This window comes from Vanrija pseudolonga, chromosome 2 (genome assembly GCF_020906515.1).
Source record: "Vanrija pseudolonga chromosome 2, complete sequence".
Classification (NCBI taxonomy): Eukaryota; Fungi; Basidiomycota; class Tremellomycetes; order Trichosporonales; family Trichosporonaceae; genus Vanrija; species Vanrija pseudolonga.
The window spans coordinates 2,354,688-2,379,413 of NC_085850.1; the positions used below are offsets into that span (position 1 = coordinate 2,354,688).

A 24,726-nucleotide genomic window follows, 5' to 3' on the forward strand; every position below is an offset into this window, starting at 1 on the left:
CCCCGACATATATCACGTCCGAGATGTGGAGCGCGCGAGCCGCACTATACTGATAACTCGGAAACTGGCAATGTGCGGGGCCAAGTCCCAGGGCAGCAGCCAAGCCGTAGGCCCGCACAATGGCCCAGAGGCCAGACCTACTTGTGCGTCTCTCGGCCGTAGCTGCACACCACGGCAAACCGAGGTGTGTACTCTGGCGCGGCCATGCTCCGCAGAGGCGGGGTAGGCGATCGCAGATTATCTGCGTCCGCCTAGCCCTCCGCTCTAACGAGCTTGACGACACGTCCACCTCCACCGAGGTGTCCACCCGGCTAAGATAACAACCCCGCCTGCGGATGTTTCCCCGCACATCACGCCCATGACGTATTACTAAGCAATCGCTGCGTTTCCGACACGCCGAGCGTATAAAACGCGCCTGCTCCTCGGTCACACACCGAGAGACACCCACCGCACCGTCCCCACATCACTCCACAAGCCCCACACTATGCCAACCTACGTCGTGCGCATCCCCGCCGGACTCTTGAACGACGCCAAGAAGGACGCGCTCGCGCAGGCCATCACCGAGGCGCACCACAAGAGCACTGGCGCGCCGCACCTCTTCGCGCAGGTCGTCATCGACGAGGACTCGCCCACGCGCAAGCGCTACATCGGGGGCAAGCCGCAGCTCACCGCCGAGCCGGGGGGACACGTCTGGATCCGCGGCGACATCCGCGGCGGGCGCTCCGCCGAGCTCCGCGAGGACCTGCTGCGCCGCCTCGCCAAGGCCGCGCAGGAGATCACCGGCGTGTCCATCGACAACGTCTGGGTCTACCTCTCTACCATGGAGCCCAGCACCATCTTCGAGTTTGGCGACGTCGTGCCCGTGCCCGACCCGGCCAAGGAGGCCGCGTTCGTTGCTGGCCTCGCGCCGGACGTGCGCGCCAAGTTCCCCAATGGAAAGTAGACAGGTCGTATGCGATGCAAGCAGAAGTGAAGATCGGCAGATGGGCGGCCGGGGCACCGGGGCGGGGCGTGATGGCTGACTTTGCACTGTGGCTCCAGAGTGATGCTGATCGTCTATACGAGTGGCACGGCGTCGGGTGTATGCATTTACTGCGCGGCTTGACTGTGTCTCATGCGTCCTCCCCAATGCATGCGATTCTCTCGGACCGGCAACCACCTCAGCACCCGAGCTCGGTTCAGACATGCCACACGACATCCGCGCGACCCGCACGCGGTCTCCACGCGACGACCCCGCGTCATCGGCCGATTTCTCCGACTCGACAATTCGACAATAACAACAAAAATCTCGAAACGCGTCACGTACGACGGGCAGCGACGACGACACGGATTTGTAGAGCGCCGTGAATCATTTGTAGACATTGCGTGTTTGTTATTATTACTCTGTTAGCTGTTTTCTCCGTCGGGCGAGGCTTCAAGACGTCTTAAGCAGAGCGGAGGGTGCGACGGCGCCGTTGTCTGCTCGTCTGTCCACCTGTCCACCTCTTCGCCATCCCCATCGGCTAGCCATCACTACCTTCCCGACCTCGCCTCCACCCCGCGCACACCATGTCGTCAACAATCGCCGCGACACTCACCCGGCCCCTCGCGACGGCCCGGAGCGCATGGCAGGCCTACCTCGCCCAGCTGAAAGCCCACCCCCTCCGCACGAAGATGGCCACCTCCGCGTCGATGTTTCTGCTCGCCGACAGCGTCGCGCAGTTCGGTATCGAGGGACGAAGGGTCGGCAGTGATATCGAGCGCGAGGGCGAGGAGCCGGTGCCCAAGTGGGATGTGAGTGCGCGCAGGTGTTGTCAAGGCAAACTGGTACGGAGCTGACAGTACCAGGCGGTCCGTGTCACGAGGCTCGTGTTGTGTGAGTCGTAGTAGTGGCGGCGCGGAAATGTCGGTGTTGGGCGTGGCGTCGTCGTGCGATGGAGTGCGCGGCATTCGTCGGTCGGCGTGGCCGCTGGGCTGCGCCTTGGTTCTGGGCGGGGACGGGGTCCCCACCCACAAAGGTCAGGCTGGCGCGTCCGTGCGCTCGACGGCCTCCGGTGACCACAGCACGACAGCCTCATTTACTCCCCTGGCAGCTACTGACCCCGCAGACGGCGGACTCGTCTTCGCGCCGCTCTCGCACGCGTGGCTCGGCCTCGTCGACAGAATACGTCTCACAACCAAGCTGAGAAGTGAGTGCAGTCCCCGGTAGCTTGCTGACCCCGCAGCCCTCGGCGCGCGCCTCGCGCTCGACCAGCTCATCTGGGGCCCGTTCATCGTCGGCGTGTTCTGGGGCTCTAACGGCGTGCTGGAGGGCAAGAGCCCCGCGCAAGTGCAAGAGAAGGTCGAGCACGCGTTCGTGAGCTCGTACATCAAGAGTCTGTGCGTGTTCGGCCCGACACAGGTGATCAACTTTGCGTTCGTGCCGCTGCACCACCGGCTAGCGGTGCAACAGACCGTCGGGTTGGGTGAGTCAGAACCCCGTCTGTGGAGCAACCCGCTGACGCCCCCAGGCTGGAACATCTGGCTCTCGTACATCAACAACGTGAACAACCGGATCCTAGCCCGCGCGAGCGCCGACCTGGCGATCGCGCAGGCCGCCGAAGCGGCCGAGACGGCCGCCCACCCGCAGGACAAGCCGTCCCATGCTGGCGTGGAGCGCGCCGAGCATGCTGTCGAGAAGGCGCGCGCGAGGCGCGAGCGCATCCGCGGTGCTGAGGGCGGCGGCGCGACCGGCGTCGGCACGCGTATGGGCTTTTAGATGGGGATGGGGTGTTGTATAGAGCTCGGCTTGAGGCTTGAGCGGACTAGAACTTAGACTTAGATGTACGCGTATGTGGAAGGGGGAGGGGAGGATGAGGGCTCTGTGATCGACCCGTAGGCGCACTGCGATAGGTCTCGAACACTGTGTGAGAACGCGTTTGCGCTGGGGCGACAGTCGGGCATCCGACAGGCCACGGCGACGACAACGAGGTGAGACACCCCGCCGCTCCGTGGGGCAACAACTGCCGACGACCTCGCCAACACCCGTATCATGCTTTACCCGATCGGTGCAGGAAGGGATCGGACTTTGGCGACCAAGGAGTATCGAGCACGCCAGCGCGTGCGGGGTAGACAACGACGACGGCGTCATGACGGCCCCGCCTCCGTCCTGCCTCGATACCGCCGGCGCACACTACCGCCTTGCCGCCGACTTGCCTCTGTCTGCCCCCGTGCACACCTGCCCCACACTTTACCTGGCATGCCGCCGAGAACAAGCTTAGACGCCGAGGTTGACTCACGGCGCTCCGTGTGTCGTCGCGGCGCGAAACCCGACTGCTCCGAGGCATGGAGATACGATGGGGGCGGTACCTGGCGGTATCGCGCGGTGAAACCGCAGCGAGTAAACGAATAGTCGCGGGTCGTGGGTGGCTCTGTTCGCTTGAGTGTCGCGGATAATAATGCCAAGAGTCTCTGGGCGAAGTTAGTTCACGCCGCCGCAGGGGACCCGCACAATGCCCACAAACGAAGCGCTACCCCCGTGCCACCCCGTGCCATGGCTACGCGACTGCCGCGGCACTGGTGGACACGGGCACACCGCTGCCCAACCACAGCACAGGACAAACGCCGCCCCACCCTGTGCCTTCTTGTCTAAGCGAGAGGCTGAGCGAGATATGCGCGCAGGTGTGACGCCATCAGCCCAGGCGGCGCCGAGACAGGCACGCAGCTGCCCCCGTGCACAGTAGAGCGGGGCGAGGGCCGACCGACCGTGCGGAGGAGTCTGTCGGTCTCACGGACGGTTTCTCGGTGCGTGCACCGCGTGCTCGGCGCAACAGCGAGCACCGTGGTGGGTGCCGCGCTTATCCCGCCCGCTGGCTCTGCCCCCGTGTCACCGTCCACCGCCGCCCTGAGGGCCAGGTCCCGGATCTGTGATAGCCAATGTGGCCTTGACGGCGCGTGTGGCCTGGAGCCGGGGTATCAACGGATGTCAGCTCCGCTGATACACACGGTTCGCAGTAGTGACGTCGAGCTGTCAAGGTCCCCAGTTACTGCTGCGGGAAGGGCACGATTCGATAATCCCCTTTGTCTCCAGACGACGCAATGACCAACGCCTCGGACCTGGCGAGGAACCGACACGCGCTAGCTGCCTCACCTGGCACCCATTCGATAATACCCCACACGGCGTGTTCTTGGCATCGACAAGCATGCGAGTGTGTGAGATGTGAGACACCGAGTGGTCTCGCCCGCGCTCGGTGATCGTCGGTGCGGGTGCGACATTGCGTGTGGGGTATAGTTGTCGTAGCTGCCCACACACACGGCTGTGTGGCGGCGCTAGTGGCGTGGCGGTCTTGGCACTGGTGGGGTGGACGGCCCGGCGACTTTTCGTCGCTGTCATCCTCCTTGTCGGCGGTCTCGGACTGGGGTCGGGGCAGGGGGAGACCGGGCCACCGCGGGCCTCGGTGGGGCACATGCGGGCGGGGTCGGAGTCGCGCTCGAGACAACATCGGGGTCGCGAGGATAATTTCGATCAAGTCGGTCTCAGTTGGTTGTGGAGTCGGGGTGTATAAAGTCGCCTGTTGGGTTGGGTTCTCAAGTCCCCAGAGCCAAGTGCCTCGCAGCCCACTCAACATGTCCGCCAACATCACCCCCCACCGCGTCGAGACGACCCACTCAACATATTCGGACAAGGACAAGGACCTGACCAAAGAAGAGGCCGGCGTGGCCGTCACCAACGCCGCCGACCATGGCGACTACTCTGGCTTCACGCAGAAGACGGACCCGCGCGAGATCAAGCTCGTGCGCAAGCTCGACATTTACATCATGACTTCGCTGTGGAGCATGTACTGGCTCAACTATCTCGACCGGAACGCGATCGCCCTTGCCAAGCGTGAGTCCGACCAAAAGAATCAGGCCTGACCCCAGTCTCCTCCCTCACCGAGGACCTCCGCCTCACCGACGTCCAGTACCAGACCTGCGTGTCTATCCTCTTCGTGGGCTACGTCATCATGGGCGTCCCCTCCAACATGTTCATCACGCGCACCAAGCCGTCCATCTTCCTCGTCTGCGTCATGATGACCTGGGCCATCATCTCGATCTGCACGGCCTTCTCCAAGAAGTAAGCCCTCCGCTATGTTCGGTGCTGACCCCCAGCTTCATGGGCCTTCTCCTTACCCGCTTCTTCCTCGGTGTGGTCGAGGCGCCATACTACCCCGGCGCGCTCCTCCTCATCTCCAACTTCTACACCCGCACCGAGGTCGCGACGCGCATCGCCATCTTGTACACGGGCAACATCCTCGCGACCGCCTTTGCCGGCCTGATCGCGCTCGGTATCTTCAAGCTCGACGGCGTGCGCGGCCTCGCGGGATGGCAGTGGCTCTTCATCATCCAGGGCGCATTCACCGGCCTCGTCGCCCTCTGCGCGTACCCCTTCCTCCCCGACTCGCCGCTCACGACCCGCTGGCTCACGCCCGAGGAGCGCCAGCTCGCCCACGACCGGCTGCAGCGCGACAACGTTGACCGGTCCGAGAAGGGCTCGACCCTCGACGGGCTCAAGCAGGCCGTCACCGACCCGCGCGTGTGGCTCTTCTGCCTCATCCAGAACCTCCACCTCTCGGCCAACGGCTTCAAGAACTTCTTCCCCTCGGTCATCAAGACGCTCGGCCTCGGCCAGACCCTCACTCTTGTGCTCACGTGCCCTCCGTACCTCATCGCCGGTGTCTTCTCCATTGTCGTCTCCCTCACCTCCGGCAAGTACAACGAACGCACGTGGCACATTACGGTGTGTAAGGCGATTGCCATCCTCGGCTTTGCCTTGGCTCCCGCCACACTCAACGTCGGTGTGCGATACTTTGCCATGATGGTGTTCACGATTGGCACGTACGGCGTCAACTCGATCGTCCTCGGCTGGGCAGCGACAGTGTGCTCGCAGTCGATAGAGAAGAAGGCCGTCACCATCGCCATGATGACATCCCTCTCCAACGCGAGTTTCATCTACACGCCCTACCTGTTCAAGGAGAGCGACAAGCCGCGCTACACCATCGCCATGACCGCCATGGCTGCCTTCTCCTTCCTCTGTGCCGCTTGCTGCTGGGGCATGCGCATCATCCTCAAGAGGCAGAACAAGTCGCTCCACCTCTCGGGATCGCCTACCATGTACCCTTACTAGGCGAGTTAAAAATCTAAGTTGTCTCGGGCAATTGCTACATGGTAGCATTCATGGGAATGGTATTTCAATTGTAGTTCTTCTGGCGGCTATGCACAACTTCCGTCTACTCTGTTCTGCTCTTGGTTTCTCCGTCTTACTTTCCGAGGTTCACCGACGCCGACACTGTGCTGCCAGCCATGCCGCCGGAGGGCAAGGTGAACGTGAGCTTCACGCCGACAGGCACGGCGGTGCACGCGGGAACCGCTCCGCCACGACGACAGACGCCACACGATGCCTTGGCGCCCTGCATCGCGAGGGTGAGCGTCACATTTGCGAGCTTCTGCGTGGGGTCGGCAGCGTAAACCGTCACGCCAGCACCAGTGAACTTGAGGAGATAGATAGCAGGGCTGGAAGACACGAGGGTGAGCGAGCCGGCCCACTTGGCGCCGACTTTGTCCATCCCGACAGTGACCGTGTTCGTCGCACCGGGCCAGAACGACGCAGCGAGGTACGTCCTCCCCGCCGCGCCGAGAACACCGTTCGATCCAAGCGTCGAAATGCCACCCGTGGTCGGCTCTTGCCCCGGGTAGAAGGCGTATGAGAACGACGAGCCATTCGTCATCGTGTGGTAGGCGGTGAAGATATCCTTTGTGGTGACTCCCGCAGTGGAGACGGACAGCGCCGACCAGTTACCAGTCTGTAAACCTTGCTTCGTAGTGAGGTTGAAGCTCGCGCCGTCCAGCGCAGCGTACCCGTTACCACCGTATGACAGGGTCTTCGCCGAGGTAGTGACACTGTTGGAGCTGCTCGCCGCTCCATCGAGCTTCAACGTCGACCCGTCCGACAACCGCTGGTCAAGCACAGTGACAATCGGCGCGTCGACACCCGCATTGTTCGACACATTCGCCACAGTGTTGACGACCACGTCGTCGATGAAGAACCATGCGCGGCGGTACGAGATGCTGCCGTCATGCGGGTCGATGTAGTCCATCACGCTGAACCCGTTCTGGCCGTCGCTGACCACGCCGACAAAGTCGCGCTTGCCCGTCACCTGCACCCAAGAGCTGCTGAGCGCGGGGTAGTGGTACAGCACTGTCCGCCCGGGGACGAGATACCAGTCCCACGCGCCAGTGACGTCCAGGTACTCGTTCTCCGTGACCCACGACCACAGGCCGCCCTGGTTGACGTGGTATCCGAGCGGGTTGGCGCCGTTCGTGAACTCTGCGTTGGAGGAGCGCGTCGAGATGAGCTTGTTGAACAGGGTGACATTCGGGCGGCGGTGCACCTGGCGCGGGCGTCAGTGCCCTCCCGAACATCTCCACGACCACGACGCACCATGTAGTCGCCGGCCCAGTATGCCTTGTTCCCGAGCAGCCGCTGGGCGTTACCCGCCTGCGTGAGCCGCGCAATGCAGTCGGAGAGGTCGTTGGCCCCGGAGAAGTCCGCAACCGCCGCTCTGAGGGCCGTAGCGTTGAACTGGATCCCGGCGTTGGCGAGCTTGTCTGACAGTGGGGCCGAGATGTAGCGCCCAATCACGGACAGGTCCCAGCGCAGCACGCCGTCGGCGTTGGTGTGGATCTGCCAGTCGCTACCGCGGATGAGGGCCGCGACGGCCTCCTGCGTGGCCGGGTTCGCGCTGTACTTTGTGCCCACGGCGTTGGACTGGAGCTGGATAAAGGATTTGATCTGGGGGAGGTCAGCTGAGCTCGAGCCACCCAGCTAAACTTACCACTTCGCGCCCGTACGCGCCGTTGTATAGTTGTGCGTTGTGCGCGAGGAACGAGCCGTCCCGGTGCGTGCCGTCCTGGCTTGGCGCGTCGACAAACTGGTATCAGCGGTGTCGGACATCCAACCCACCCCGAAGGTCGCCATGCCAGCGTCGTATGCCTGGGTGAGGAGCGTCTCGTTGCCGCTGTAGAGCGCAACGGAGATGGCATCCTGCACCATGTTGAGGAAGTTGGACCCGGTCTGGTAGTTTGGCGCCAGGACCTGGTCCTTGCTCCAGATGGAGCCTCGGAGGCCAATGTCAATGCACTTGGCCCGCTGCGATGCCGACAAGCCACCAGGCTTGATCGACAGGAGGAGACACGCCTCAGACACGAGCGTCGGGACGCCGATGCCCTGGAAGAACCAGTTCTGTTGTCAGCCACCTGACACTACTGCCCTCCTCACCTGGTTCCACAGCCCCGGGGTCGTGCAAGGACACTGCGCCTTGCCGCCATTGACGAGACAGCCGGTGTTGTTGTAGTCGTTTCTAAACCACCAGTCGAGCGCCTTGACAGCCGTGTCGTACACGCCCGAGTCATTGACATAGGCCGTCACATTGGAGTTGAGCCCACTCCATACCTGTCCTAGGCCGAGCACGCGCGCAAGGTGCTCCTCCGCCTTCCAGATTGCGCGGTCGGCGGCACAGCCGGCAGTGTAGTCGACGTCTGGCCACTTGCCCTCCGGCGTCAAGGTTGATACCCAGGAGGGAACTTGTGCGAGTGAGATGGTCGGCGCGTACGACGCCGTCAAGCCGAGGTTGGCGATGTCGGACCGCTTGCGCTGCGCCACGGTCGAGAGGTCGTCCCCGGAGACGAGGGCCGCAAGGGCGAGGGCGGTGAGAGCGGTGACCAGCATTGGAGGCGGTGGGGCGGATAGTTGTGTGGCGGCCCTATTGTATTTTATACTCGACACGCCCCGCCGTCACCGAACTGACTTCCGGTGGACTGCTGCCTGCTGGAGAACACAGACACGACAAACAAGTCAGTCACCGTGCCATCTCCCCACCGCGGTCCACACGCCGTCCTCCGGGGCCCGCAGCCCCGCAAGGCCGCCGAACGAGATCAGTAGACCTCGGTGACCTTGTCCGAGCCCCGACCCCGGCCCGGGCGGCCCAGTATTTTCTGCTGTGTCCCGAAATGTGCGGCGGCGCCAATCGCTCTGCCAAGAATCACCGCCACTCCCCCATCGGAAATACCCCGACCCAGTCCTCCCTCCTCACGTGATGCTGCGCTGCCGACGCCTATGTATATCCTCACTTCTTTCTGTTGTTGTTGCTATCATCCCCCATACCCTCTGCTGCCCGCATGATAGACGACACAGACCGGAAACGCAGCAGCAAAGCCTGCGAGCGATGCCGCCACCGCCGCAGCCGGTGCGTCGGCGGATTTCCGTGCGACGCGTGCCAGCGGGTCGGGCTGCGCGCCGAGTGTGTCGTGCGCGACAAGGCCAGGCCTGGAAGGTAGGTAGGTGGTGCCCGGGCCGGCGGGGCGGGGCGCCGTGGGCACTAGTGCTGACGATAAGGCCGCCGCCTATGGAGAGGAGGCGCCGGCGCGCGCGCAAGTCCAGCACGACGGAGACGCCGGCGACAACGACAGGCGGAACGCCTGCTGTGGAGCTGGACTCCATCGCGGTGGACGAGTTCAACGACACCCCGGCTCCGGTGTCGTCGCCCACGCCGGTGCCTTGCACCGTCAAGCACCCGCCCCCGCACCCCGTGCCCGCCACTACAGCTCTGTGTCCGCCGCCGGGCGGCCTCGGTATCGCCCTCCAGCAGTGGTGCGCCGACTCGGGCATACCCTACGCCTCTCTCCTGTTCAGCGATGAGACGCGCCTCGACCGGCTCTATGGCGCCCCACTGCCCTCTGACCCTGGCGCGCTCGCGACCTTCGAAGACACGCTCATGTCGACGTTTGTCTCGGCGCCGGACTTCGACAACCTCAATTACCTGGACCGCGACCGCCTCTCGCGCCTGTACGAGCGGTACCGGCGCCTGCCGAACAGCGTGAACGACGACCAGCTCGCGTTCCTGTATGCCGTGTTCTGCCTGTCGCGCTTCAACCAGCTCCGTACAGCCGATAATACCACCCACACGCCCAGCTCGACGCTATCGCACCCGGAACATATCCCGCGCGAAGACCTCACCTACTTCCACCGCGCGTGCCAGGCCATGACGCGATGGGGCCGCCCGTCCGTCTGGTCGCTGTGGGGGCTGAGCTGCCTCGTGCCGTACTCCATCGCGACTGCGGGCCCGGCTGAGACAGACTTCCTCCTAGACCGCATGGTCATGCATGTCCGCGAGCTAGGCATCCACCAGCGCGAAACGGCCGCGCTCTATCCGTCGGAGGATATGGTCGGGCTGCTGTTCAGCGCCTTCTTCTACATGGACACGTGGGTGGGACTCGGCGAGCAAAGCTGATGCCGCCAGGATGTGCGCGGGCCTCATGACCCTCCAGCCGAGGTTGACGGCTTACGAGCTCGACTTTGACCCAACCCCGCTGAGCGCCATCGCGCCAGGCTGCCTCGCCGCCGCGAGCCTCCACCAGGCGCACTTTCTCAACCATGTCGGCGCGCACCCTGAGGACCTTGCGTCGAAAGAGTATATCGCGAGCACGATCTCCACGTGGAACGAGACGCTGTACGCGCTGCGGCGGGACAAGCTGTCCACCATTCCGCGGGTGAAGCGCGCGTGGGCGGAGGTGCGGTACAGCTGGTAGGTGGCCTTCGGAAGCTCGATCTCACCCACCAGGATGCAAGTCCTCCTCTTGACGCCGGGCATCGCAACCCCAGAAGCAGGGAGCACGTCCCTCCCCCTCCTCGCCCGCGTCACGTCCCAGATCCTCTCGACGTTCGCCGAGCTCGCGTCCCTGGGACACCTGAGCCCCGCATGGCCGCAGGTACGGCAGATTGTCGCATGTGGGCATTTGGTGGTCGTGTGCACCGCGAGCGGGGAGCTGCACCAGCTCGAGGCGCGGCGGCTGGTCGAGATCCTCCTGGATGTGCTTGGACGCTTTGCACAAGTGTGGCCGTCGACCGTTGACCTTGTGGTTGGATTTCGCAGGGCTGCAGATTCGCTTGGTGAGTTGTTGTTGTTGTGGCGGTTCACAGCTCACACTCCAGGCCTTGGAATCGCACCCGAGGACATGGAAACCCCGCTCGCGGCCCCACTGCCCCAGGGAGGGAGTACCTTCGAGGAGATCAACCAGTGGCTTTTGGACTTTCCCTTCGACTTTGATATCTCGTCGGTCATGCTCACAGATGGCCTTCCTCTTGACCAAGCGGTATAAGGTGTACGATGCATGTTGTATGATTAGGTCAAGGTGGATACTGCACTGTGTGACCAGGTAACTCGCCTCTCGAGGAGCTAGGCGCTGTGTGAAGAGGACGCAACTTGCAACTCGGCCAGCTCGCCCACATTTGGTCCACAGACTGCATCCATTCATCTACAACTTCTCCTCCAGCGCCATCTTGAGCGCCTCGTTGCCAAACTGCACGAGGTAAAAATCGGCATCTGTGCGGTGTGTCAGGCACAACACCACCCCCCACAAACGCCACTTACAAACGAGCCCGTGGTCCATGATCTTGCGCGGCGAGTGGCGGTTCCCGTTGATAGTCGAGTGCTGGAGGATGGTCTCCCACCCGTCCTCTCCGAAATCCACCACGCCGTCGACGATATTCGCCGCGGGTGTCTTGCACTCGCGGAGCACGTCGGCGATGAGGCGGAACCCGCGCGCGAGGTAGTACCCCGCTGCGTCGGGTTCGCTGTCCTTCAGCAGGGTGTAGAGCATCTGCATGGCGCGCGCGGTGATCGTTGCCGCGGACGCGTCGTACGGCGCTGGGCGGGGCGCGTCAAAGTCCCACTCTGGGACGCCGCTCGGCCCGAGCAGCGCGATGAACTTGTCCACGACCTTACGGGTCACCTCGACAAAGTCCTTCCGGCCGGTACGCAACGCGCACTGCGCGTACCCGTATGCCGCCCACGCCTGCCCCCGCGACCAGGTACTCTCGTCCGCGTACCCCTGGTGCGTCATGCTCTTCTTGACCGTGCCGTCCTGGTTGAAGTCGACGACGTGGTACGTCGTCCCGTCCGGCCGGATGTGCGCGGTGAGCGACTTGTCCGCTTGGCGCGTGGCGATGGTCGCGTAGTGCGGGTCACCAGTGAGCTCGGACGCGAGGTACAGGAGGTCGAGGTTCATCTAGCGCGTCAGCTCACTCTCAGGCCCACACCACGCACCATGTTGTCGATGATGACGAGGTAGTGCTCGTCCATATTATCCAGGCGCCAGACGTCCTCCTCGCCGACCTTGCGCATCGAGTCCCACGAGCGGATACAGCCTACGTTATCGTCGTACCGCGCGACGAGCGAGTCCGCCGCCTCGATGACAGCCTGGCGCGCGTCCGTGTCCTTGCTGCCTTCCAGCTCGAGACCCTTGCCATACGACAGCTGGAAGCGGAACCCCTGGTCGTGATTGAATGCGTCGGTCGCCATGTGCCGAAACCCGTCCTGGAACCGGTGGGCGAGGTGCGCGATCCGGTCCTCATTGTAGCCCCAGTACACTGTGTCTCGTGCGAGCCGCCTGCGCTCGACGAGCAGCCACAGCAAGCCCGGGAAGAAGCCCTGCGTCCACGACGTCTCGACCTTGCTGCAGTGGTATGCGTGTGGCGGCGGGCCTTGCGGCACAGTGTATTCTGGCACTCTGCCATTCGGGCCCTTGGGGTTGTCGTACTTCTCCGCCACGGACACGATCTTGATCGAGTCGGAGATGTCGAGGAGGTCCGGAACGGACACAAGGAGCGCAGAGGGGGACGTGATTGCGGTCGGCATTGTGGTTGTTGTGGTAGCGCAATGCTGCATGAGCTGGGTTTATGAGGGAGGTGGTGCGGGGAGGGGGGTGGCAGGCTATTTCCGATGCGGTGAAGACATTGACGAGGGCGACTTCCGGCGCCGACGTCCCCGGCGATCCTGCCGCCTGCCCGTGTACAACTCAAGATAGGAAGAACACGGGTCTGCCTACGTCGGGATACGTTCGGGGAAGTGGACTATCTCTCAGCTCGGTCTTGTCGCCGTGGGAGCGACACCCAACACCCCCGGCCCGATCAAGGCCCGCCACGCCCGTAGATGTGGCAGAGTACATCCGACGCGATCGACGGAAATGGCCGTCCTCGTGACAATTCTCGCCTTGCTTTCTCTTTCCGCATCATCACTCTGTCCACTTCTCCACACGCCTCGGCCACGAGCAGGATAGCAGTCAGTAGGCGAAGGCAACGCCGACCCCCAACATCCAGCCTATCTCCACGCCGAGGCCCCGGAGCGACATGATCTGAGGCATATAAGGCGCCCCGCGGTGTTGTTGTTGTAGATCATCACCCCCACCCCTCTCCACGCCATGACCACCGAGAAGGACTTCGCAAAGCACATCGACGCGCACGAGGAGGTCGTCGACTCCGAGGCGCGCGGATACGTCGACCACACGGTGGTCATCACGCCCGAGGTCGACGCGCGCCTCCGCCGTAAGATCCACCTGCGTATCCTGCCGCTCCTATGTCTCGGTTATCTCTGCCAGGCACTCGACAAGGGCACGATCACGTCGTCGTCGTAAGTGGCTGTCGGGTCGGCTCAGTTGCACCGCTCACCCCACCCAGCATCATGGGCTGGCTCAAGGACGTCAACGCCAAGGGCCAGGACTTCTCCCTCACCACTACCATCCTGTGGTGTGGTATCATCATGGCTGAGCCCCTCGCCAACCAGTGTGTCCGTCGGCTTCCCCTTGCGAAGCTTCTCGCAGGCGGCATGGTCATCTGGAGTATCCTTCTCTTCGGCCTCGGTTTCTCGATGAGCATTCCCCCTGTCCTGGCTATCCGCTTCCTCCTCGGCTTCTTCGAGTCGCTTGTCGGCCCCTGTCTCGTTGCTCGTGAGTTGACTGAGCCGTCGCCGCCAACTCACGCCCAGTCATGGTCCAGTGGTACCGCATTGAGGAGCAGCCGTTCGTCGGCACCATGTGGCAGTGCATGCTCGGTTTGTCGACCATCATCACGTCTCTCCTGGCCGTAGGTATTCAACGGGTGATACCTACATTCCCTCGCTAACCCAAGCAGTACGGCTTCTTCCACATCGAGAACGGCAAGCTCAAGTCCTGGCAGTGGCTGCACGTCATGATCGGCCTCATCTCGCTCGTGTGCTCCCTCATCGTGTGGTTCTTCCTCCCCGACTCGCCGACTCAGGCGCGCTGGGCGACCGAGGAGGAGAAGACGTTGCTCGTTGAGCGTGTGCGCGCCAACAACCAGGGTCTCAAGAACAAGACGTTCAACAAGGCGCAGATGCGCGAGGCGTTCAAGGACAGCTTTACGTGGTGCCTCTTCTTCCTCGCCTTCTTCAACACGCTCGTCGTTGGCGGTGTGAGCACGTTCGGCGGCCTCCTCATCACCCGGGCGTTCGGTTTCTCCACCTACACCGCGCAGCTGCTCAACATCCCCGTCGGCGTATTCCAGATCCTCCTCTATCTCTCCATGGGGTGGGTGTCGTGCGATGCTCTACTAGCTAACCCGCCAGATGGCTCGTCAAGAAGACTGGCGAGACCGCCTACCTCATGGTCGCGTTCACGATCCCTAACATTGTCGGCACTGTCGTCCTGCTCACCGTCGCACCAGGACCCAAGACCAAGGGAGGCCTCGTGGCAGCCTACTACTGCATGATGGTGTTCGGCACCTGCTACCCCGCCATCATCCTTCTGCTTTCGCGCAACGTCGCCGGCCAGACGAAGAAGAGTGTCGTCTACGCTGTTATGTGTATGTGGACTGGGCTACCCAATCGTCTGTGGACTCGCTAACCCGCCCCGCAGTCATGGGCTGGGCCGGCGGTAACGGTATCTCGCCCCAGATCTTCCAGTCTGTCTGGGCCCCGCGCTACCTGCACAGTCTGCACATCCACCTCGCGTTGTGTAAGTCGCTTCAGCCCCCCACGCAGCCCGCTGACGCCCCCAGACGGTTGCTTCATCGGCACGTGTTTCCTCACCCGGTTCATCCTCGCGCGCCGCAACAAGCGCAAGGAGGAGGCCGCGGCCGCTGTGGCGTCCGAGGCTGGCGAAGGTGCCAAGAACCTGCACGCGTTTGAGGATCTTACCGACCTGCAGAACCCCGACTTTAGGTACAGTCTGTAAGGGGACGGTGAGGGGGGGGGGGGCGGGGGCGTGTGGGGTTATGGGCTGGTATGCGCGGGTTGCTGCTGGGAGTGGTCGAGTGTTCTCGCTGGGTTAGGAAATCGGAATGCAAGTATGACTGTGGAGCATGGGCTGGCGCTGGAGTGGTTTCAGAGTCGGGAACACAGCTTCACCGAAACATCAGCGAGGAGAGGCAGCACCGACGACCGGCGAGGACACCGGGATAGTCGGAAGGCGTTCCATTTGACTGTGCTTGTGCATGCAGCACTGACGGGTTCTCCGCAATCCCGAGGATCACGGCGTGTGCTATTTGCAGTGCATAAGCTGTCCATGTTCCAGACTCGCGCAGCAACGAGGGCACGAGGTGGTGACATGCAGCCGAGGAGGGCGATCAATCCATCGGCCCGAAACCGAGCCAGCCACGGCACAGCCCCCATCTTTTGTCCTCCTGCCCCCATGCCCATGCCTCGCTCGCATGCGCGTCATCCTGGACCATGCAGCTATGCAGCTAGTAATAGCGAGCAGCCTACCACCGCAGCAGCAGTGCCGACACCGAGCCCAGCCCGAGGGCATGCAGATCTGCAGTCGACCGGGTCCATCGGGCGATACGCGCCAGTGGAGCCGAGCCAGCCGACCCGAAGCGATGGGGACGCGACGAGCGGGTCGACGACGACGGCGCAGCTCCCGACGATCGCGAGGCGGTGCGATAGCGTGGGATGGCGGGGAGGCTCTTGGGACTCTTAAGGCAACATGCATCAGCTGACGACCTGCATCCCCACCCACTGATACCCCCACCCCCGCCGCCATGTCCCTCCTCGAGTCAATGGTCATCAAGCGCGTCGCCAACGCCGTCGCCCAGCCGCCGCACTCGGCCTCTGCCTATCCCGCCGGGCACGTCCCAAGCGGCAGCGCAAACCTGCAGGCGTACCCCGCGCTCCCGCCGCGACCCCACTCGGCGCCGTACGGGAGCTACGAGTACGCGCCCCAGCCGCCAGCGTACTCCGCGGCACCACAGCCTCAGCTGTACGCACCACCACCACCGCCGCAGTCGCAGCTCTACGCGCCAGTACACGCCGCGCCGCTGGCCCGCCCGCTCGTCCTCCCGCAGACGAGCCACTCGTCCCAGGCCCCCTTTGTCCGCGGATACTCGTCCGAGCTGGCGGCCTCGGGTATCCGGCTCGACGACTTTATCGCGTTCGTCGACGACCTCAACCTGACGATCGTGCCGAATCCCGAGCTGTTTGCCGTGCAGAAGGCGAGCCGCATCGCGGGCATGTTTGTGTGAGTGGCACTGTCAGGCAACCTAGGGCAAGCTGACCTCCGTAGCCCCGGCGTAGGCCACCTCGCAGGACGCGCAGTCGGCGCCGCAGTCCAGATCGGGAGCAGCGTCAACACGCAGAACAGCACGAGCGCGTTCCTTGACGCTGCGAACCGCGCGCTGTTCACCCCGGCGGGGCTGCACGTCTCCGTGCTCCAGACGGCACAGCTGCAGGGGCTTGTTGGCGCGGGCGGAAGAGCAGCGACGATCGGGTACGGGCTTGATCGGCTCTCGCCGTACGCTGGCCGCGTCGCTGTCGTCGACTCTGCGCTGCCAGAGCTCGTTGGCGCTGGCAGGCAGGACGGCATGGCGTCCTGGGCTGCCAACAACAACGACCGGCGCACAGCCAAGGCGGAGCGTAAGGCCCAGCGCGCGCTCGATAGAGGCAAGATGCGCAAGGTTAATAGACTGGAGAACGGCGCGCTTTGGGTAAGTCGGGGACGCGGGAGACAGGGAGGAGAGAAGCTGATCGCCTCCAGCTCGTCGTGACGCGCCTCTAAGCCCAGCCGAGTCGGATAAGCAGTCGCCAGAGCCGACCGCCGTGCCGCGCCGCAGTGCCGGCCGAGCATACCATAGAGAGAGAGACGAGTCGAGCGAGACCTAGACCTAGACCCACCCTGCATAGCACACATAGACATCAATACCATTGCGCAAGTGCACCGCGCCGCGCCCCATGCATATAACATCGCGCCGCCCGCCCGCAACAGTTCCGCACTGTATCGGAGCATCGGAGCTCCGGGCCCTCGGCCGACAAGATTGTTTTTCATAATCTTGGCGGAGTAACCGATCGCCTGGGCTCTGGACTTGTCGGAAGTGACGTCGAGTTGGTTTCCGACGAGAGCGCATGTATCTCGATGCATCGTTGTACAATCCACCACTGGCGACGACAAGATGGATGAGAAGGGCGACAAGGCGCAGCTGTATGCTGCCTCCGGCGTGGCCGACGCCGACGCGTGGGTGCGCTCCCTCGGCGAGGACGAGCTCGCGCGCGAGTCGCGCAGGCTTAAGCGCAAGGTGTGTCGAAGCGGGAGAGGAGCGCTGACACTGGCCAGGTCGACTTGCGCCTCATGCCTTGCCTGTTCGTGCTCCTCATTCTCAACTATCTCGACCGCAATGCGCTCAGGTGGGTCGTGTGGGCTCGCTGCGCCTTCCAGCTGGCGCTCCTGGTCCTCCCTCTCCTGCCCAGCGCTGACGCTCGCTCGCCTCGCGCAGCCTCGCCCGTGTGCAAGGCATCGAAGCCGACCTCGGCCTCAAGGGCAACAACTTCAACACGGCCATCTCTGTCCTCTTCTGCGGCTACATTATCGGCCAGCTACCCTCCAACCTCGTCCTGTCGCGCGTCCGGCCGAGCGTGTACCTGTCGGTCATGTGCGTGCTGTGGGGCATCGTGTCGGCCGCGACGGCCGCCGCGAACAATTTCGGCCACTTGGTGGTTGTGCGCTTCTTCCTCGGCGTGCTTGAGAGCCCTTTCTTTCCCGGCGCGCTGTTCCTCTTGAGCTCTTGGTATACTAAAAAGGAGCTCGCGCTCCGGACTAGCATTGTGAGTGGGGCTCGACTTCGGCCATCGGGACTGGGAGGGGACAACGAGCTGACTCTTGTGCCAGCTCTACTGCGGCTCGTACCTCTCTGGCGCGTTCGCAGGCCTCATCGCCGCCGGTGTCCAAAAGGGCCTGAAGGGCAAGCGCGGCCTCACGTCCTGGCAGTGGCTGTTCATTCTCGAGGGCAGCATCACGGTCCTCGCTGGCCTGGTCGCCGTGTTCATCCTCCCCGACTATCCAGCCACGACGCGCTGGCTCACGGACCGCGAGAAGGCGCTCGCTGCGTACCGCCTCGAACGGGACACTGGCATGCTCGACAAGGAGACGATGCCGCTCCGCCAGGCGGTCAAGGCCGCCGTCAAGGACTACAAGTTGTGGATGTTTGCGCTCATCTACGCGACGATGGCTACCGCTGGAGGGTACTCCCCGTTCGTGCCGACTGTTGTCAACACCTTCGGCCTGAGCCCCATCAAGACGTGAGTGGGCGTGGCATGGCTGGCTTCGTGATGCTCGTCAGCGCCCACCAGCCTCCTCCTTCTGTTCCCCGCTGACCTCCACAGCCTCCTCCTCACCGCACCCCCCTTCCTCGTCCCCGTCATCACGCAGCCCATCGTCTCCTTCTTCTCCGACCGCGGGCCCGAGCGCTGCTGGCACTACACCACGCCGATGTGGTTCGCCATCGTCGGCTTCATCCTGGCCGCGACGACGACGACCACGGCGCCGCGGTACCTCTCCATCTTCTTCCTGACTGGCGGGCTGAGCTCGAGCTTTTCGGTCCTGCTCGCGTGGGTCGGGTCGACTTTCGCCCGACCGCGCACGAAGCGCGCCGCCGCGTACGGGATCATCAATGCACTGGGGAACAGCGAGTGAGGCCTTAAGAGCCGCGCTGACAACCAGTGGCACAGATTTGGTCGCCGTACATGTATCCCAAGGGCGACGGTCCGCGGTACAAGGTAGGTTGGAGGAGGTGGAGGGAGGGTGCAGCAGCGTGCTCACACCGCAGCGCGCATTCTCCGTCTCGGCGGTCATGGTCGCACTCGCGATAGCGCTCAGCTTCATCCTGCGCGAGTGCATGCGGCGGGAGAACGCGCGCATGGAGGCAGAGGCAGAGGAGGACGAGGTGGAGGGCAAGTATCGCCTCGTGCTGTAATGTTGTGCTTTGGCCGGGCCGGATGCATGGTTTATAATTCCTCGGCGACGGGTGGGATCTCGCGAGTTGATGGTTACGCGTGGGCCGCGCCGGGCCTAGTGCGCGACGCGTCGCGGTCTCGGCGATGCCTTGCGATGCCTGCGATGCCTGTCTCCGTGTCTCGCCCGTTGGGCCGCGGTGATGGACCAAACCAGAATGAGGGTACGACCCTTGAAAATGGCTGCTGTCGGCGTCGTGACGCCAGACCTCCGGGACACAGGGGCAGTACCGATGTTTGTGCGCGTTTGGCTATGCTGCGGTCTGGCGGGGTGGGTCCTCGGCGTGAGTGAGCAGTGGTCAGGGGAGGCGGGGCATGTCAGTAACGTAAGTTGTCAGTGCAAGATGCACCGTGGGAGAGATGCAGCAGCGATGTTGTCTCATATCGTCGTAAGTCGCGACGCGTGCCTGCCTTGGAACAAGCAGCCAAGCGGAAGCAAGCTTGAGCAGAGTGACAAGCTGTGAGTGAGCACGTTGAGGGCCATCACTTGCAACACACAACCTTGTCTCACTCTTACTTTGCCGTGTTCTTCATACCCCACTTACTTGTGCTCGCTGCACACACCCCTTCACTCCTGGAAACGGCACGACCCCACGCGCCGAGAAATGACCTCGGACGACGACAACAACGACCACGACCTCTGTTGAAAACACCTACCCCTGCGCGCGCGTGCTTGCTTCTCGCCCCCCTGCCCCGCCCTCGCAGCGACATTCGACTAAAGCTTTAACCCTTCCCTCCTCTCTCCTCCTCTCACACCCACCCACTAGAACCCCTCCACAATGTCGTTGACGTCTATCGCGTCGGCAGCCACGCCAGACGACTTGGCGTCCCTCGAGGACCAGACAAGTGGTGGGTACCTTCCCCCTTCCCCGCTCGTCTCGGACACGCGCTCACCCCGCCCCAGAAACACTCACTACGGCCCTCGCACAGCACTTTAACAGAAAACAGGTCTACGTCCGCTGTGGTCCCGTCACTGTGCGTCTGCTGCTCGTTTTCCCTCTGATAGCTGACCCTCTCCAGATCGCGCTGAACCCCAACGACCCCGATATGGGCATCTGTGCGTCGCATTTCTCACCCTGCGCCCTCGATGACGGTTGCCCGCTGACTCCGATCACACAGATACCGAGCAGGTCCGAAGACAGTTCGCCGAGGCCGTCGTCGACGCCAGCGACACGCACGTGTACGGCACGGCGGAGCAGGCGCTGCGCAGTCTGAGCGCCGAGGGGAGCCAGAACCAGACGATTGTGATCACTGGCGAAAGGTGAGTCCAGCAGCCCAGGTGCAGGATGGGCTTGCGCTGACGCCACCTCAGTGGATCTGGAAAGACAGTCACCTGCGGACATATCCTCCAGTACCTGTGGGAGCGGGGCCAGGTGCAGCACTCGCTCCCGACATTACTGAGCGACATTGAGGTGGTGCTCGGCGCGTTCGGCAACGCGCCAACAAGCCATAACCAGAACTCGAGTCGCTACGCAAAGCTCGTCAACGTGGGTACCATGATGTCGATAACCCGCTCACCTCCAGGTACACTTCGACCCGAGCAACACCAAGGTGGTGGGCACGTCCATCTCCGCCTCTCTACTCGAGCTGGGTCGCGTGACGGCCGCGCCGGACGCGACGTTCCACATCTTGCGACACGTCGCCAACGACGACAAGGCCGAGCTTGCGCCCATCGACGCCGCGCTCAAGTCGTTCGGGCTGGAGCCCGAGACACAGGAGCAGGTGTGGTCGATCCTCCGCGGTATCCGGCACCTGGTCGATGGCGAGCAAGGCCCAGATAAGGACTCTGTTGGGCGGGCGGCCGACGCGCTGGGATTAAAGCGCTATGCGCTGAGCCGCGCGCTCAGCCACCGCTCCGTGCGTGGTATTGCTACGGCGCGTAGTCCCGAGGAGGTGGTCGCGGCGCGGTATGGCCTTGTGCGGACACTCTACGGCCGTCTGTTCGAGGTGGGTAGCTTCCAGAAACGCCCAGGTTAGCTAACTCGACCAGTGGCTCGTGTCGCTCATCAACACGACGCTCAAGGCGACCTTTGCTAAACTCGACCACGCAGAGGAGGGTGTCCCAACCAAGGACATCACTGTCGTCGACATTGTGGGTACCTATGGAGGACTTTTCTAACCCACCAGTTCGGTTTTGAGCAGTTTGGCACGAACACGCTGTCGCAGTTCCTGATCAACTGGGCCAACGAGCATCTGCTGCAAGCTGTGGGTGGATTTCGCCTGTTGGTTACTAACCCACACAGCTCTACAGCGTTGTCCTTCACCGTCAACGCGAGGAGTACGTTGCCGACGGCATTGCCATGGGCGAGGCACCCAACCTGCCAAGCTGCACGGCCACGCTGCAGGAGATTGCACGCTGCCTCAACGACGCGAGCAAGATCCGCACCGCGGCGGCGGGTCAGAGTGTCCAGGCGTTCGAGGTCAACCTGTCGAAGTTGAAGCTCGATGGCCTGACGGCACACGGCGTGGGCGACTTTATTGTCGACCACTATGCTGGCCAGGTTCGGTACACGACCACGGACTTCACCTCAGCCAACGCTGAGCGCGTAGACACAACTATTGACTCATTGCTCGCTCTCTCCACCACACCACTTGTCATCGAACTCGCCAAGGCCGGCGAGATTGACCGCCGCGGCGCGATCCCCACCATCGCGGCTTCATTCTCCACATCGCTCAAGTCGCTCAATGACCAGCTATCGTCCACTCAGACCCGTTACATCCACTGCATCAAGCCAAACAAGCTGGCGGAGAAGTGGAGATTTGACCAGGAGCTCGTCACGCAGCAGGTGACTGCCTGTGGTATTGTCCAGGTCGCCCGCTTCGCCCGCGATTGCGGCCCACATCGCCTCGACCACTCCTACTTTGTCCAGAGATTTGGCCCGCTTCTTGCGCCGATTGTCGAGGAAAAGGCGCTGCAGGCGTCCGACACTCACCCTTCCCTCTTCCTCAAGACCAAGCTTCCAGAAGCAGTCTCGTACCTCAACAGCATTGCCCAAGTGGAGCACGGCGTTCAACTCGGCAAGGCTTACGTGTACCTCAACAGCGGGGCCGTCAACGTGCTGCAGCCCAAGCTGTCAAAGGAGCACAAGCGATACGTTTGGATCGGCCAGCGTGCACGTACTCAACTTGCACGTCAGCGCCTTGAACGGAAGAGAGCGGATCTTGCAGCTGCCATCGCAAAAGCAAAGGCTGAGGCTGAGGCGAAGCGGTTACATGAGGAGGCTGAGGCCAAGGCCCGTGCCGAGGCTGAAGCTCGGGCCAAGGCGGAGGCAGAGGCCAAGGCCAAGGCGGAGGCCGAGGCCAAGGTCCGAGCAGAGGCTGAGGCCAAGGCACGCGCCGAGGCAGAAGCTCGTGCTGCCGCGGAGGCGGAGGCGCGAGCGGTGGCAGCCGAGGAGGCGCGCCGCAAGGCGGAGGCTGAGGAGAAGATTCGCCGAGCCGCACAGGAGGAGCAGCAGCGACAGTTAGCTGAAGCGCGTGAGCGTGCCATCGCCGAGGGACACGAGAAGAATGCGCAGGCCGAGGCACGACGACGAGCCGAGGCGGAGACGCAGGCTAAGCTGTTCGACAAGGGACCAGGAGCGGCATCATATGCCATTCCCGCCGCCGCCGCGGCTGTTGCTGCTGCTGCTGCCGGCGCGGCGGCAGTGTCCTCGCGTTCGAGAAAGCCGGTTCCTCCGTCATCATCACTGCCTTATCTCGCGGACGACGCGTTTGCGGACGCTCCAGAGGAGCCACATGTGGAGCCATCGGCGTTGGCATACCTCGACCAGGCGGAGGTGCCTACCACACCCGCCGAGAAGCAGGTGACGCCGAACAGCACCGGCTCATCGACAAGCGCGCGGTCACAGTCGTCTGCTCGCTACCGTCGCGGCTCCACGAGCTCGACGACGGCGACTTCCGCCCAGGCCATCAGCGACGCCGAGAAGGACACGTCTGTCTCTGCCATCGTGGTCGACGAGGACGACAACGACGAGCTCGTGACGGACGACACAGAGTCCACCGTTGGCCCCGCTGTGCCTGGCAAGCCGTCCCCGAGCTCGTGGAAGTCGAGCCAGCGCAAGAACACCAAGCCTCGCATGAGTAGCGACAAGGAGTTGCCCGCACTCCCGGACACACCGACCAAGGCGCCGAGCAAGCCAGTGGAGAACCCCCCTTCGCCGACGATCACCAAGGCGGCCTTAACCACACCAGTCAAGGTTGCTGAGACACCAGTCAAGGTTGCTGTTTCACCGAGCACCGCTGCCACGCCGCTGCGGACGCCGAAATCCGAGTCTGACGGCCCCGGTTCTGCTGTTATCACCAGACCCAGCCCCAGAGGCGTCTTGACGCCGTCTGGCAGATCGATCAACTCGCCGAGCGCCGCACTGCCCTCAGCGAGCCCACCGGCTTTGGCGCCGCTCGCACCGCTCAACTACTCCCTGCGTGCGCTGTCGCCAAACGGCAACATCCACATGGTCACTCCCCCACCCAACCTGTGGAAGCCGCTCCCTCTGCGCCCCAACACCAAGCGTGAGAGGCGGCGGTCGCTCCTCATCGACCGGGGCGTGGAGCAGGTGATTGTTGACGGCCTTGTCACCCGCCTTGTGCGCCCGACGGAGGACCTTGCCGTTGCAGCCGCAGCGGCCATGCTGCTTGCACTCTCCATCACGAGGCTGTTCGAGCTCGGTGAAGACTCGTTGGGGCAGCATGTCGCATCCCAGATTGTGCGCACGGTCTGGTGGAGCATCAAGGATGTCGACACAATGCCGCCGCTCAAGGAGGTGTGGTGGCACGCCGTGCTGGCGAGCTCGACGGTCCGACTGCTTCCCGAGGATGTGGCCGGCCGTACCGAGCTCCCGGGCTTGATCCGGAGTGTCACCTCGCGCATTTTGGTGCACCCTGCGCTGATAAACGCTGCGGGCTTCAACCAGCGCGTCATCCTCGAGTGTGAGACTGAGCGTCTGGAGCCAGGACTCGACAGGCTATGGAGCAGCCTTGACCAGCTCCCCCAAGACTTGATGGACGGAAGTGCGCTTGTGTCGGTCGAGCGCTCGTTCCTGGAGGTGGTAGGCAACGTCGTCAAGATGCCTAAGCTCGACCCGAAGCACGGCCTGCTGATCAAGGAGGGCCTTGGTATTGTATCAGGTGAGTGGTACCCTGCTCTGGATGTCATTGTCGCCATGCTGACGCCTCCAGATTGGCGCCTCACGCACAGCATCCCGTCCCAAACGTTTGAGGCGTTTGCCAAGATGCTGTTCGAGGACCTGACCTCGAGCTCGGTGAGTACAGCTGAGATGAGCTGCTTGAAAATAAGCTGACTCCCACAGCCAAGCCCCGAGTTCCAGCACGCCCTCGCCCAGCTGCGTCGCAGCACAAAGTACAAAAACACCAAGCAGGCGGCCGACCTCGCGCTGCAGCGCCTCATGCCCGACGCGCCGTTCGACTCGATGACGCCGAGGCTCGAGGCCGCGCTGGGCGCCTACCTCAACACGATTACGCCGCCAGTCGATGTCGACGACGCGGCGAACCACTTCCCCGGCAAGATTTTAGCGACCGTGCTGCCGTGGCTGCGTGCTGCGGCTGCGTAGTGGAGAGTGGTGTAGCCGGGTGTGGAGGAGAGCCTGTCGCGGGCGACGCGCTAGTTTGGTCCTGGGTATCTGTTGTAGATCATGGTAGAGTGCAT

General features: G+C 63.3%; 6 protein-coding genes across 9 annotated transcripts; 4 read left to right on the forward strand and 2 right to left on the reverse strand.

The window, feature by feature from the left end:
• Positions 1–484: 484 nt before the first annotated feature.
• Positions 485–943, forward strand: LOC62_02G002674 (uncharacterized protein; the record flags this gene model as incomplete). Its single annotated transcript, XM_062769184.1, has 1 exon — positions 485–943. One exon carries the CDS (start codon positions 485–487, stop codon positions 941–943), a length of 459 nt encoding a protein of 152 aa, XP_062625168.1.
• Positions 944–1,374: 431 nt separating this feature from the next.
• Positions 1,375–2,737, forward strand: sym1_0 (Protein sym1; the record flags this gene model as incomplete). Its single annotated transcript, XM_062769185.1, has 4 exons — positions 1,375–1,773; positions 2,003–2,168; positions 2,205–2,444; positions 2,490–2,737. The coding sequence occupies exons 1-4, from the start codon at positions 1,549–1,551 to the stop codon at positions 2,735–2,737; spliced, it is 879 nt and encodes a 292-aa protein (XP_062625169.1). The 5' UTR covers positions 1,375–1,548.
• Positions 2,738–4,584: 1,847 nt separating this feature from the next.
• Positions 4,585–19,071, forward strand: SPBC1683.12_0 (putative transporter; the record flags this gene model as incomplete). 3 transcript variants are annotated; one of them, XM_062769186.1, is made up of 22 exons in its annotated part: positions 4,585–4,843; positions 4,879–5,071; positions 5,107–6,108; positions 9,564–9,603; positions 9,639–10,255; positions 10,293–10,553; positions 10,614–10,942; positions 10,985–11,109; positions 13,267–13,460; positions 13,508–13,776; positions 13,815–13,912; positions 13,961–14,376; positions 14,415–14,650; positions 14,704–14,802; positions 14,846–15,017; positions 17,341–17,353; positions 17,392–17,462; positions 17,552–17,879; positions 17,944–18,353; positions 18,438–18,666; positions 18,783–18,830; positions 18,881–19,071. In XM_062769186.1, 22 exons carry the CDS (start codon positions 4,585–4,587, stop codon positions 19,025–19,027), a joined length of 5,556 nt encoding a protein of 1,851 aa, XP_062625170.1. In that variant the 3' UTR covers positions 19,028–19,071. The 3 variants fall into 3 exon arrangements, with proteins under 3 accessions (XP_062625170.1, XP_062625171.1, XP_062625174.1); XM_062769187.1 differs by having other exon boundaries at positions 18,438–19,071; XM_062769188.1 differs by lacking the exons at positions 4,585–4,843; positions 4,879–5,071; positions 5,107–6,108; ... (10 more) ...; positions 14,704–14,802; positions 14,846–15,017 and having other exon boundaries at positions 17,217–17,353; positions 18,438–18,739; positions 18,775–18,830.
• Positions 6,255–8,722, reverse strand: cslA_0 (Chondroitinase-AC; the record flags this gene model as incomplete). The annotated part of the gene is made up of 5 exons (XM_062769189.1): positions 6,255–7,385; positions 7,436–7,786; positions 7,830–7,925; positions 7,958–8,236; positions 8,273–8,722. 5 exons carry the CDS (start codon positions 8,720–8,722, stop codon positions 6,255–6,257), a joined length of 2,307 nt encoding a protein of 768 aa, XP_062625172.1.
• On the reverse strand, positions 11,308–12,689 carry ugl (Unsaturated glucuronyl hydrolase; the record flags this gene model as incomplete). Its single annotated transcript, XM_062769190.1, has 3 exons — positions 11,308–11,375; positions 11,424–12,060; positions 12,099–12,689. The coding sequence occupies 3 exons, from the start codon at positions 12,687–12,689 to the stop codon at positions 11,308–11,310; spliced, it is 1,296 nt and encodes a 431-aa protein (XP_062625173.1).
• Positions 19,072–19,564: 493 nt separating the features above from the next.
• myo52_1 (Myosin-52) lies at positions 19,565–24,711 on the forward strand. 2 transcript variants are annotated; one of them, XM_062769191.1, is made up of 11 exons: positions 19,565–19,913; positions 19,969–20,039; positions 20,085–20,121; positions 20,184–20,325; positions 20,377–20,551; positions 20,589–21,011; positions 21,055–21,156; positions 21,192–21,269; positions 21,308–24,188; positions 24,240–24,322; positions 24,371–24,711. In XM_062769191.1, exons 1-11 carry the CDS (start codon positions 19,844–19,846, stop codon positions 24,629–24,631), a joined length of 4,323 nt encoding a protein of 1,440 aa, XP_062625176.1. In that variant the 5' UTR covers positions 19,565–19,843; the 3' UTR covers positions 24,632–24,711. The 2 variants fall into 2 exon arrangements, with proteins under 2 accessions (XP_062625176.1, XP_062625175.1); XM_062769192.1 differs by having other exon boundaries at positions 19,969–20,121.
• Positions 24,712–24,726: the final 15 nt, after the last annotated feature.